Source organism: Macaca thibetana, chromosome 9 (assembly GCF_024542745.1).
Source record: "Macaca thibetana thibetana isolate TM-01 chromosome 9, ASM2454274v1, whole genome shotgun sequence".
Lineage (NCBI taxonomy): Eukaryota > Metazoa > Chordata > Mammalia > Primates > Cercopithecidae > Macaca > Macaca thibetana.
In genome coordinates this window covers 64,248,596-64,262,194 of record NC_065586.1, presented here as the reverse complement: position 1 = coordinate 64,262,194, position 13,599 = coordinate 64,248,596, and the positions used below count along the sequence as shown (strand labels likewise).

The following is a 13,599-nucleotide window of genomic DNA, read 5'->3' as shown; positions in this document are numbered from 1 at the left end:
AAAATGGACCGTGTAGATTAAAGTGGAGCTCTATGAAATGGAGATGTGTCTAGAGATGGGAGAGTTTCCCTTCTTACATGGAAGATTTGGGCCAGATGGGTGATGTGCTTCAACTAAAATGTCACTTGTCAGTGTCAGCCCTCAAATGGGTGTTCTTAAGCAAAATCCAACTACTTATAAGATTCAAACCTAGATATCCTTGAATAGCCAATAGAGCTTTACTAAGGGTGAAAAATCCCAAGACTTGAATTGGAGTAATCAGATGAGGAATGGTAAAATAACCTAATTATTTTGTCTTGATTCTATAAAAATGCGGGGGCTGAGCTAGATGACTCCAAATGCATGTGATCTCTGTAATTATTAAACTTCCTGGTTTAGTCACCTTACTCAGGCCTGGAATGTAGACGCTAATGTGCTCAGATTAAAAATGGAATGATGCAATAGATGAAAATCCTCTGGTGTCATTTGCCCAATTAAAATTCCAAGGGCTGCCTATCTGACTCACACAAGCAACCGTGAGATTGCAGAGATCTTTGGTTATGGTTTGCATTCTTTTGACCACTGGCTACTGTAACCTCTTATTCTTTTTTTTTTTTTTTTTTTTTGAGACGGAGTCTCGCTTTGTCACCCAGGCTGGAGTGCAGTGGCGTGATCTCGGCTCACTGCAAGCTCTGCCTCCCGGGTTCATGCCATTCTCCTGCCTCAGCCTCCCGAGTAGCTGGGACTACAGGTGCCCGCCACCACGCCTGGCTAGTTTTTTGTATTTTTAGTAGAGACGGGGTTTCACCATGTTAGCCAGGATGGTCTCGATCTCCTGACCTCGTGATCCACCCGCCTCGGCCTCCCAAAGTGCTGGGATTACAGGCGTGAGCCACCGCGCCCGGCTGTAACCTCTTATTCTTGTGGTGAGCAAATCAATGACAGTCGGTGCATACTGCACTGCCAAGGTTACTTTTTTTTATTTTTTATTTTTTTTGAGATGGAGTCTCACTCTGTTGCCCAGGCTGGAGTGCAGTGGTGCGATCTCAGCTCACAGCAACCTCCACCTCCTGGGTTTAAACAATTCTCCTACCTCTGCTTCCCAAGTCACTGGGATTGCAGGCATCCATCACCATTGCCCAGGTAATTTTTGCATTTTTAGTAGAGATGGGGTTTCAGCATGTTGGCCAGGCTTGTCTTGAACTCCTGACCTCAGGCAATCTGCCCACCTCCCACCTTAGCCTCCCAAAGTGCTGAGATTACAGGTGTGAGCCACTGTGCCTGGCCCAGGTTACTTTTTAAATGGGGGAATTAAATGTTGGGTGTGGTGACGCAAGCCTGTAGTCCCAGCTACTTAGGAGGCTGAAGCCAGAGGATCACTTGAGCCCAGGAGTTCGAATCCAGCCTGGGCAATGTAGCGAGAGTCTGTTTCTGAAACACATCAACTAGTGGGGAAATTAAGATAAATAATGTCATCACTTATGGCAGATGGTCTTCCCAGGATGTTATCCTCAGTGAGTGTGGACTAGGGCCTAGCATGCCCATTTCAGAACACCAACAGTTCCACCTGGTTTGGGGAACTGAATGGTTTGGGGAACTAAAGGTCAATCTTTGTTTGCTTGTGTAATAAAGGAGAAAGCTTAAAGTCATAGTCTGAGGGTAAATGGACTGAAAAGGATGGGGATTATCAATCTGGGAGACAGTTTTAATATGCTTATATCAATCGGAAAAAAGCATCTGAAGTAGTTTTAACCGAGGCTCCTCTGCACTGTGGGCTTAAGTGAGACCTGATGGCTCATCCACATGGCGATGGGTAGAGAGCACTGAATTCCAGCTCCTCAGGAGGCTGAGGCAGGAGAATTGCTCGAACCCAGGAGGTGGAGGTTGCAGTGAGCCGAGGTTGAGTCACTATACTCCAGCCTGGGCAACAGAGTGAGACTCTGTCTCAAAAAGAAAAAGAAAAAGATAAAGAAATTCTTAACAATCCAACAGAATGCTGCTGCTACTAATAAATCGATTGTGTATCTATTGAGTATCTACTGCGTGGAGAAAGCAGGGCAGGAGAGCCAATGTCATGTATTATGAGCTGGGCACTGGAATCAAACTCCAAGGATTGACCCCCTGCTGTCCTATTTATGGCTTTGTGATCACGTCACCTTTCTGGGCCTCGATTTTTTCATCTATAAAATAAGAGTGGGCCAGAAGCAGTGGCTCATGCCTGTAATTCCAACATTTTGGGAGGCTGAGGTGGGTAAATCACTTGAGCCCAGGAGTTTAAGACCAGCCTGGGCAACATGGCAAAACCCCATCTCTGCAAAAATTAGCTGGGCATGGTGCCACATGCCTGTAGTCCCAGCTACCCTGGGGACTGAGGTGGGAGGATCACCTGAGCCCCCAGAAGGTTGAGGTTGCAGCGAGTCATGATTCCACCACTGCATTCCAGCCTGGGGGACAAATGAGACCCTGTCTAAAAAGTAATAATAACGATAGTAATAAAAACAAAATGGGATTGGTACATGCTCCATCCATGTTAGCCGCAATTGTTTTTTTTTTGTTTGTTTTTTTTTTTTTTTTTTTTTTTTTTGAGACGGAGTCTCGCTGTGTCTCCCAGGCTGGAGTGCAGTGGCGTGATCTCGGCTCACTGCAAGCTCCGCCTCCCGGGTTCACGCCATTCTCCCGCCTCAGCCTCCCAAGTAGCTGAGACTACAGGCGCCCGCCACCACGCCCGGCTAGTTTTTTGTATTTTTAGTAGAGACGGGGTTTCACCATGTTAGCCAGGATAGTCTCGATCTCCTGACCTCGTGATCCACCCGCCTCGGCCTCCCAAAGTGCTGGGATTACAGGCTTGAGCCACCGCGCCTGGCCCAGCCGTGATTGTTAACACTGCTGCTTTTTGTTTCATGAGCCAGCCGATGACTGTGGGAAGAGTGCAAGGTTGATTGTACCCATGTATCGGGTGCTTTCTGGGTCCTCCTCATGCCAAGTAAGAGGAGTGAGAAGTGAATGAATAAAACATCTCAGTGGCCTGAGACATTTCTCTCTCTCTTTTTTTTTTTTTTTTGAGATGGAGTTTTGCTCTTGTCACCCAGGCTGGAGTGCAACGGCACGATCTCAGCTCACTGCAACCTGTGCCTCCCAGGTTCAAGTGATTCTCCTGCTTCAGCCTCCCAAGTAGTGGGGATTACAGGCACCTGCCACCACTCCCAGCTAAGGTTTTTGTATTTTTAGTAGAGATGGGGTTTCACCATGTTGGCCAGGCTGGTCTCGAACTCCTGACCTCAGGTGATCCGCCAGCCTCGGCCTCCCCAAGTGCTGAGATTACAGGCGTGAGTCGCTGCACCTGGCTGGACTGAGACACTTCTTAAGTGTGACTTCCTTCTCTCCAGCAGTGATTCCCAGTGAGCACTGGTGACTTCAGTTCACTCTTTCTCAGGAATATTTTTTTCTGGGTCACTACCTGTGAACTAAAGGTTTTCTGGCTTAACATTGCGAACAGGTAAACATTTATTGATCATTTTCTGTTAACCATGGGCTATTAGTTAAGAGATCTGATCTGTCACAAATGGAAGAATCTGCCCCAACGTTCTTGAAATCCCGTTGACCAGGACGATGTTTAGTTTTAGTTAGGACAGCGCTTCTGAGGAGCAGGGGGTCACAGAGTCATGCCACCGGCATAAAAGACTAGAGAAAAGACTGCAAATGTGCAGAGCAGCTCCACGGGCTGAAGGTTGGCTTTGTTTCATGCCCAACTTTTCAGAAGATTTTCCTCAGCTGAGTGGGCTTGGGGGAGCCCCGGTTTGAGAGGGTTGCTCAGCAATGAGATTTGGTGGCACCCAATTCTCAAGTAGTCAAGCAACTCATCAATTCCCTGCTTCCCCCTCCACTAACCCTCAGCAACCATCCAGAGCCTCCTATTAGACAATCAAGTGTGTGCCAGAGGGAGGGCCTAAAGGTTGGGGCGAAGTTTAATCATTGAACCAAGCAGGCTGGAGGTATTTAGTCCGCAGCACCTCGCTCCCCGGTAGGTCTGCCAGCCTGGACTGGAGGCGTGCAACACTCCAGCGTCGTGGGGGTGAGCACTGCACAGGAATCTCTGTCCATCTCAGGAGAAAGCAGACTTGGGGAAAATGTTTGCGGTCCACTTGATGGCATTTTACTTCAGCAAGCTGAAGGAGGATCAGATCAAGAAGGTAAGGAGGGCCCACGAAGCTGAGAGATGCCCAGCTCCTTCTTCATGGACAAAACTGATTCCCTTAAAAAAAAAAATCAGAGGGAGTTACGAGAGCTTATTAGAAAAGACACTGGGAGCATATGAGCAGTAAAAGACGCACTGAGGGTGGAGGGAGTAATTCTCCCACACTCCTGGGCATTGCGTTACTGTCCTGAACCTTACATTTCACTCGGAACTTCCTGGCAGGTGCTGGATGCGGAAGGGGGTGAGGAGAGTCTTTGGAAAGCTTGAAGAGGATTGTGTTTGTTGTAAGGGATGTTTGCTCGGAAAGGCCACACAGGCGAGGAGAATCATTTTCAAAGAAGTTTTAAGAAGTGTTGGGGCAGAAGGCTGGGCCAGTGGCTCACGCCTCTCATCCCAGCACTTTGGGAGGCCGAGGTGGGCGGATCACCTGAGGTCAGGAGTTTGAGACCAGCCTGGCCAACATGGTGAAACCCCGTCTCAACTAAAAATACAAAAATTAGCTGGGTGTGGTGGCAGGCGCCTGTAATTCCAGCTACTCAGGAGACTGAGGCAGGAGAATCGCTTGAACCCGGGAGGTGGAGGTTGCAGTGAGCCGAGATTGCACCACTGCACTTCAGCCTAGGGGACAAGAGTGAGACTTCATCTCAAAAAAAAAAAAAAAAAAAAAAAGAGCTGTTGGGCAGATCTGTTTATTCATGTATTTGAAAGCATATAAATGTGGGCAGCAAGAGGGTGTGAGTTGTAATAGACAGTCACTGAAATATCTATTATTGGCACCTGCTATTTGCCACACCACTATTCATGGTGTGCATTATTTTGTCACTCTGCTCAGGGAACTTGTCTACTAAATTCATTCCAAAGTGGGCTGGTTAAAGGTTGCCAAGGGTCAACAGGAGGGAACCAGAGTTCTTTCCAGGCAGCTAAAATGAGCCCAGTCTGCTACTCTGGCCACACCAGCTGGCTGTCAGGGCCCTGGGCAAAAAGCATCTCTCAACGTTCAGATGACAGAAGTCCTCCTAGCAGGAGGACTTAGCCAAGGTCACCAAGTATTTAGGATGGAATGAGGATTAAACCCAAGTTGGCTGACTCTTCCTTCAGTGCTCTTTCTGCTGTGCCGTGACACCCTCCTGCTTTCAAAATGAGCAAGGAGGCCGGGCGCTGTGGCTCACGGCTGTAATCTCCGTACTCTGGGAGGCTGAGATGAGCAGATCTCATCTCAAACTTGAGGCCAGGAGTTTGAGACCAGCCTGGGCAACATGGAGAAACCCCATCTCTACAAAACATGTAAAAATTAGCCAGGCGTGGTGGTGCGTGCCTACAGTCCCAACTACTCGGGAGGCTGCGGTAGGAGGATGGCTTGAGTCCGGGAGATTGCGCTACTGCACTCCAGCCTGGGTGACAGAGTGAGACCCTGTCTGAAAAAAAGGAAAGAAAAGAAAAAGAAAGCCAAGCGTGGTGGCTCATGCCTATAATCCCAGCACTTTGGGAGGCCGAGGTGGATGGATCACCTGAAGTCAGGAGGTCGAGACCAGCCTGGCCAACATGGTAAAACCCCATGTCTACTAAAAAATTCAAAAATTAGCCAGGCGTGGTGGAGTGTGCCTGTAATCCCAGCTACTCGGGAGGCTGAGGCAGGAGAATCGCTTGAACCCAGGAGGCAGAGGTTTCAGTGAGCTGAGATCGCGCCATTGCACCCCAGCCTGGGCAACAGAATGAGACTCCCTCTCAAAACAAAACAAGACAGAGAGAGACAGAGAGAGAGAGGAAGTGAGGCCCCTTATAGCCCTCAGGTACTTGGTGGGATAAACTCCCGCTAAATTCTATTCATTAGAGAGTTGAATTAGAGGTGGTAGCAAATTTAAAATTTAACACGGTAAAGCAATCCAGTGTTGATTAGATTCACAGAGCCCTCTACTGGCTACTTAAGGAGGTGCTGTCTAGGAATCCACTTTCTTTTGTTACCTGCTTAGTAAAGAAAGATAAAACTTGCAGGTGTCTCTCCCACCCCCAAGAGGGAATCTTTGGAACCCTGAAATCTTTGATTCTGCAAACTTATTTCATTTCCTCGGGCCCCTTTGTGTTGGTTAACCTTTTGTACCCTAGATCAGGCGGGCCATGTTTGTCCACAAGCCCAGGTGCAGGCTCAGGAGCAGCCTGTGATGGGAAATGCAGCCTCTGCTGATGGGCTCCAGTTCCTTCTGGAAGGACAGTCAGCCTTTTTCAACGCCTGGAGCTGACCTCCCTCTCCCCGTGGGAGGTGAGAAAGTTGGAAGCACTTTTACAGCCACCTTAAGCAAGTGCCCCAGGAAGTCTCTGGGGTAGTGTAGGAGGCTGGTTTATGGCTGCTGGGCTGAGTCATGGTTCTGAGAACACTCCTCCCAACACGGGGTGAAAACACACCCGGTCAAAAGGCACAGCTCTTTTCTCTGCCCCTTCTTTGTCTCTGTGCTTCCTGCCTCTAGAATTGTCCAGATCCTGGGCCAGACTTGCCTGTAAGGGTTACTACTGAGACCCTGGAACAATTTCTAAAAATCTCCCATACCAGCATGGAAACAAAAATAAAACAAAATGAAAAAAGGAACATAGAAACCACTCTGACAGATTCTTTTCCAGTTCAATATATTGACATTATTTGACCTATTGATAGCACCAGGCCAGACCTGGTCGCTGACCTGCAGATTGTTCATCCATAGGAAAACTGGGAGGTTTTCAATGTGTATTTTTTACAGCTCTGTATGTCAACATTACAAAAAGTGGAACTGTTACTTATAATTCCACCTTTAATTTACTTTTAATCTCAAACACCTTCATATTTGCTGGGTGGAAGCCTTCCTAGTTTTTCTTCATCCTGTATGTTTTTAGTTATGTTGATAAGGTACATACAGTTCTGAACCGCTTTCCTCACTTACTGTTGTAGTGTAACCACTTATGTAGATTGCTTCATTATCATCATAATTATCATTACAATGTCTTCCTAATATCCAATCAAGTGGATATGCCATCATGTATTTAACCTTTTCCCTTTCTTTTTTTTTTTTTTTTTTTTTGAGATGGAGTCCATTGAGATGGAGTGTAGTGGCCGGATCTCAGCTCACTGCAAGCTCCGCCTCCCGGGTTCGGGCCATTCTCCTGCCTCAGCCTCCTGAGTAGCTGGGACTACAGGCGCCCGCCACCTCGCCCGGCTAGTTTTTTGTATTTTTTAGTAGAGATGGGGTTTCACCGTGTTAGCCAGGATGGTCTCGATCTCCTGACCTCGTGATCCGCCCGTCTCGGCCTCCCAGAAGTGCTGGAATTACAGGTGTGAGCCACCACACCTGGCCACATTTGGATACTTTCAAAAACATTTTTAATAATTAAAATATTAGGCTGGACGAGGTGGCTCATGCCTGTAATCCCAGCACTTTGGGAGGCTGAGGCAGGATGATCACTTGCCTCCAGGAGCTCGACAGCAGCCTGGGTAACACAGAGAGACCTGTCTCTACAAAAAATACAAAAATTAGCTGGGCATGGTGGCAGTTGCCTGTAGTCCCAGCTACTTGGGAGGCTGAGGTGGCAGGATCACTTGAGCCCGGGAGGTTGAGGTTGCAGTGAGCTGTGATTGCACCATTGCACTCCAGCCTGGGCAACAGAGCAAGACCCTGTCTCAAAAATAAAATAAAAGTATTGTTATGATAAACCTTGGTAGAGTTTTTTTTTTTTTTTTTTTTTTTTTTTTTTTGAGACAGAGTCTCGCTCTGTCACCCAGGCTGGAGTGCAATGGTGCAATCTTGGCTGACTGCAACCTCTGCCTCCTGGGTTCAAGTGATTCTCCTGCCTCAGCCTCCCAAGTAGCTGGGATCACAGGCACCAGCCACCATGCCCGGATAATTTTTGTATTTTTAGTTGAGACAGAGTTTCACCAGCTTGACCAGGCTGGTCTCGACCTCCTGACCTCAGGTGATCCACCCACCTCGGCCTCCCAAAGTGCTAGGATTACAGGTGTGAGCCACATCACCCAGCCTTGGTAGAGATTTATGGTTCTCCATAGTCAGGATTATTTCCTGAGAATAGGTTCCGGAAATGAAAGCCCTGGGTCAAAGAGCAGAATCTTTTTGTGACTCTCAATTCATAACGTGAGACCTTTGGACTAGATGACCTCTAAGACCCCTCCAGCTCCCACCTTCTGTAATTCAGCAGCTCTGAGTCTTGAATGTTTGAATTTGCTCTTTCTAAGTGAAACGCACCGCTGGTTGGTTTTCTTGCTTAGAAGATATCTCTCATGATGGTTTGTGCATCTCTCCAAAAGTGGGCTTGGTGTTCTGCAGCCGCGGTCCTCTCCCTTAGTGCCTGGGACGCGTGTCCCTGGTTATACATACCCCACATGACTTGTTTGGATTGAAAATAGGTGCTTTTTGTCCCGACATATGTTTCACTTTTCCCTTCTAACAACTGTTCCTGGTGCTGTGGGAGATACAGAAAATCAACAAGAAACTGTTACTGAGTTGACATTCTTTCGGTCATAACCTTAACTTACTGAAAGAGCAGCAGCAAACCAAGTGCTCGATGACCCCGTTAAGCCCCAGTCGCAAATGACCCCAACTGGGCCTCAAAAAACAGGACTTACACAGAAGGGATAATATTGTGTGGATGCCTGGAGTTTTTCATACTCTCAGGCTAAGCAAAAATGATCAGTAGGTTCAGGGGCACTGTGTGAGGGCCCTTCGGGTAGGAAAGAATCAAGTTCGGTTCCCACGTAGAGCGTCCCACCCTTCCCCAACCCCAGTTACTGGGGTCACGTCCTTTGCATCCAGTTTTCTTGGTTTGTGTGTGGCTGTGCCAACCAATTAGTCATAAACAGCCTTAGGGGAGCAGGAAGTCCTTAATGAAGCCTGACCTGGTTCCATCCTGTTTTCTCAAATATGCTGAAAGCTCAATTGTCCTTTTTTGCTAATGGCTGTCTGATGATTTTCTGGTCTTTCTCTGGCCCCCAAGTCCCTGGAGCCGTGGGACCATTTCAGTGTCTTGGGTCTTTTCATTGTCACGGGACTGAGCTGGGTCCTAGCCTCTGAGGCCTAGTGGATGGCCGGGGCCCTGTCCTAGCCTGAAGGTAATGAGAGCCCTGTGCATTTGGTATCATTTGTCTGTCAGGCTTATGCATCCCCCACAGAGCTGTGAGCCAAAGCCAGGCCATGGGGGTAAGGGATCTGGAGACTATGTTACAGTCCCACATAGCCGCAGCTCTGCAGCCCTCTCCCCTCACCTCTCACTTGGGGACAAGAACTTTGGCCTTATGTGGCTGCCTCAAAGGGACGATGTGGCGATGAGAATAGGTGACATACATGGATGCACTTTGTAGACAGTAGCACGTGTTCTTCACCCTGGATAAAATGCCCTTTCACCAGGAATGTACCTGGGATAGAACCTCCTGTCACCTGGAGGGTGGAGAGTGCTCAGTATAGAAACAGGGCTGGCAAGAATGGGGCGCATATGCCCTTGTCTTTCCTCCTGCCCCCATCAATAATCCATCCCAGTGAGCCCGGGGCTCCAGACTGCCAGCACCAATTGATTAGTGTTAATTAGTGTGAGGGAGGAAACTTTGCTGCCATCCCTGATGTGACTTATTACTGTCAAGAGGACTGAGTATAGCCATAGTGATTTGTATAACTTCCCTCCTTTGGGTATGGTCTTCTGTCCCTGTTTCCTGGTTACATGAGTGAGATCCACTCATTATCAATAGCAATTTGAGCTGACTTTAAAAATTCAGCTTTATCTTAACTACAACAACTCAGTTAAACCAAAATGGACATTTATGGCTGGGTGAGGTGGCTCACGCCTGTAATCCCAGCACTTCGGGAGGCCCAGGCGTGTGGATCACTTGAGGTTAGGAGTTCAAGACCAGCCTGGCCAGCATAGTGAAACCCCATCTCTACTAAAAATACAAAAAAACCCCACAAAAACCAAAAAAGTAGTCAGACGTGATGGCACCTGCCTGTAATACCAGCTACTCAGAACGCTGAGGCAGGAGGATCACTTGAACCTGGGAGGTGGAGGTTGCAGTGAGCCGAGATCTTACCACTGCACTCCAGCCTGGGCAACAGAGTGAGACTCGGTCTCAAATAAAGGGGCGGGGCGGGGGTGGGGTGGAATTTAAAGGACTAGATTTTAGACATTGCTTTTGGAAACTGAATTTAGTTCTGAGCTTCCTGGCAGCCAATAAACAAAGAGAAACCTGTTTGGCTATATCTGTGATCATCATTGGATGAAAGAAAGCTTCCACGTTTAGGAATCCACGATTCAAGCTCTAGCTGGCCTTTTTCGGTGGAGAGGAATGGGACACTGATGGGGCCCTGAACTAGGAATCGGAAACCCTGAATCCTTCTTAGTTTCTGCCTCTCCCTTGTCTTATCCGAATAATGGAGGAATCATTTTCTCCTCAGTCTGCCCTTCAGAGGAGTGACTCCACACCTTCTCAGCCTTCCGTTACATTCTGCTTTCCCAACTCCCTTCCCTGTCCTCTGCCTGATGAGGGGTCAGATAGGGAGCCTTTGGGAATCCACATCTCCATGCTGTCCCCAGAGTCAGGGACGCAGCTTGCTGAGGGATGTCGGGGGTTACGGCCTCGGCTGGAGGGCGAGGGCCCCTAGCAGCGCCCCCTGGTGGCGGTGTCTGTTCCAGGTGGACAGGTTCCTGTATCACATGCGGCTCTCCGATGATACCCTTTTGGACATCATGAGGCGGTTCCGAGCAGAGATGGAGAAGGGCTTGGCGAAGGACACGAACCCCACGGCCGCGGTGAAGATGCTGCCCACCTTCGTCAGGGCCATTCCTGATGGTTCCGGTGAGTGCAGTCGTCCGCTGCCAGGGTCCCCGGCTTCTCTTGGCTGATGGGTATCTAAAGTACCTAAGGTTTGCCCCGTACCTTGGCTTCTCTCTCTAACCCTCTCTCTGCCGTCCAGCCCTCCCCACCCCTCTGTGCTTCAGTCCTGTTGAATCCCTCTTGGTTCTGCAGCCCCAAGGCACCTTGGCTTCTCTGCCCATCGTGGCCTCACACATCTGCTCCCTCTCCTCCCGGAGCATCTCCGTGTTCTTCCCTGGTGAGCATCAACATGGCTTTTCCATCTCAGCGTCGCGGTCCTTGCCTCCATCTACGAAGTATCCCGAGCTGGGCTGGGTGCTTGTCAGGGCACTTGTCACTTTGCAGTGTCCCCACTCTGAGTCTCCACCAAATTAACCACTCAATCCATGGGTCCAAGGTCTCACTCACCACAGTGTTCCCAGCACCTAGTAGAGTGCTGGGTGCATGCCAGGCCCTGATATATTTGTCGAATGAGTAATAAATGGTGCTGGCTCCTAGGTATCTAAATTCTAGGCCATAGAGTATGAGTAATGGAAGCAAGAATGATGTAGTGGAAATCATATTCAATGATAATTCAACAAACCTGGGTCTGAGGTCCAGCTCTGTCACTCTCAGTGAACCTAGGCAAGTGTTTAGCCTCAGTTTGCCCATCTGTAGAATGAGAAATGGCCCATGTATCTGTTTCCTATGACTGCTGTGATGTATTACCACAATCCCAGTGGCTGAAAGCAATCAAATATATTCTCTGACAGTTCTGGTGGACGGAAGTTTGCAATGGGTCTCACTGGGCTAAAATTCAGGTGTTGGCAGGGCTGCATTCCTTCTGGAAGCTTGAGGGGAGAATCCGTTTCCTTGGCTTTTCCAGCTTCGAGAGGCCACCTGCATCCTTGAGGCATGCCTCTTTCTGTTCTCAAAGCCAGCAGTATAGCCTCTTCAGGTCCCTCTCTGACCTGACCTTCTGCCTCCTTTCAACATTTAAAGATCCTGTGATCACATTAGTCATGCTTAGATAATCCCGGATAATCTCCCAACCTCAAGGTCAGCTGATGAGCAGTTTTGATCCCATCTGCAACCTTAATTCCCTTTTGCCTTGCACCCTCAGATATTCACAGGATCTGGGGATTAGGATATGAGCATCTTTGTGGAGGGGTAGGGTGGACATTGTTTTGCCTACAATGGCCTAGAACTCTCTAGAGAGGATCTATGAGGTTCAATCCAACTCTTCCATTCTCAGCCTCTGGATGAAGCCATAAGAGGGAAAAGGGCTGCTACTGGCCAGGTGTGGTGGCTTACGCCTATAATCCCAGCACTTTGGGAGGCTGAGGAGGGCAGATCACTTGAGGTCAGAAGCTTGAGACCAGCCTGGCCAACATGGTGAAACCCCACCTGTACTAAAAATACAACAATTAGCCAGGTGTGATGGCATGCACCTGTAATCCCAGCTACTCGGGAGGCTGAGGCAGGAGAATCACTTGAATCTGGAAGGCGGAGGTTGCAGTGAGCCGAGATTGCACCACTGCACTCCAGCCTGGGTGACAGAGCGAGACTCCATCAAAAAAGAAAGAAAGAAAGAGAGAAAGAGAGGAAAGAAAGAGAGAAAGAGAGGAAAGAAAGAGAGAAAGAAAGGAAAGAAAGAGAGAGAGAAAGAAAGAAAGAAAAAAAGAAAGAAAGAAAGAGAAAGAAAGAGAGAGAGAGAAAGAAAGAGGGCTGCCATTTACTGAGCAACCACTGCGGTCATAGGGTGCTAGGGACTCGCTGAGCCACGTATTTCCTGTGACAACCCTGTTCAGACAGAACCACCAAGGATCAAGGGGTTTCTCTCGTGTCAGGGTCCCAGTGCTCAAACCGAGTTCGTGAAAGAGCCTTGGGGCTCTTGCCACAAGGGGCCAGGGACCTCTGGGCCCAGGGACCTCAGCACAATAGAATCACTGGCAAGATGCTTTGTGTGGCAAGAGCAGGGACTGAGGTTTGGGAGCTCTCAGGCGGCTTTGATGGAATTAGCTGCGTTCCAGACCTCTCTGGAGCAATGCCTGGATCAAGGTAGCTTGGCTCTGCTGGTTGAGAGGCCCTGGGACACTGCACTGGGAAAGGCCCTGTGCCCTCACTTGTGGGGAGGTGCTTCGGGTGGACAGTGCCCTGTCCTGGAGGGACGTGAGCTTCGGAGAGAGACAGCCCTACTTTGAAATCTTGGCTCTGTCCTTGCCACAGCTTGACGACAGTGCTGGAACGTGTCCTTGACAGGGCATCTGGGGCCCCTGGGAGGAAGCACCTGAGTCATGTGGGGAGCACCAGGGCTAAGTCCACCTGGCTTCCTGGACTGAGGTCCCTCCTCCAGATACAGACAAGGTGTGTCCCCGGAAGCAAGGGAAGGTAGCCTTTGAGGGTCTAGAGGCTACGGGATAGGCGGTGTCCTCCTGGCCCTAGCTGCGTCTGAAGGTTCAGAAGTGAAAGTAACTAAGTCATAGAAACTCTCTCTTCCTTAGCCAGGAAGATGCCCAGCTCCCCATCCCCGTCTCCGCAGAGCCTCTCACCACACAAAGCATCTTGCCAGTGATTCTGTTGTGCTGAGGTCCCTGGGTCCAGAGTTCCT

The 13,599-nt window shown here is 49.1% G+C and overlaps 1 protein-coding gene across 1 annotated transcript in view; it reads left to right on the top strand.

Moving 5' to 3' along the window:
• Window positions 1-4,076: 4,076 nt before the first annotated feature.
• HKDC1 (hexokinase domain containing 1) overlaps window positions 4,077-13,599 on the top strand; it is a 47,310-nt gene continuing 37,787 nt past the window's right edge. The window contains exons 1-2 of the mRNA XM_050805260.1: window positions 4,077-4,169; window positions 10,829-10,991. Of these exons, the coding sequence (XP_050661217.1) occupies window positions 4,107-4,169; window positions 10,829-10,991 (226 nt within the window). The 5' untranslated portion in view covers window positions 4,077-4,106. The remainder of the gene's footprint in view (window positions 4,170-10,828; window positions 10,992-13,599) is intronic.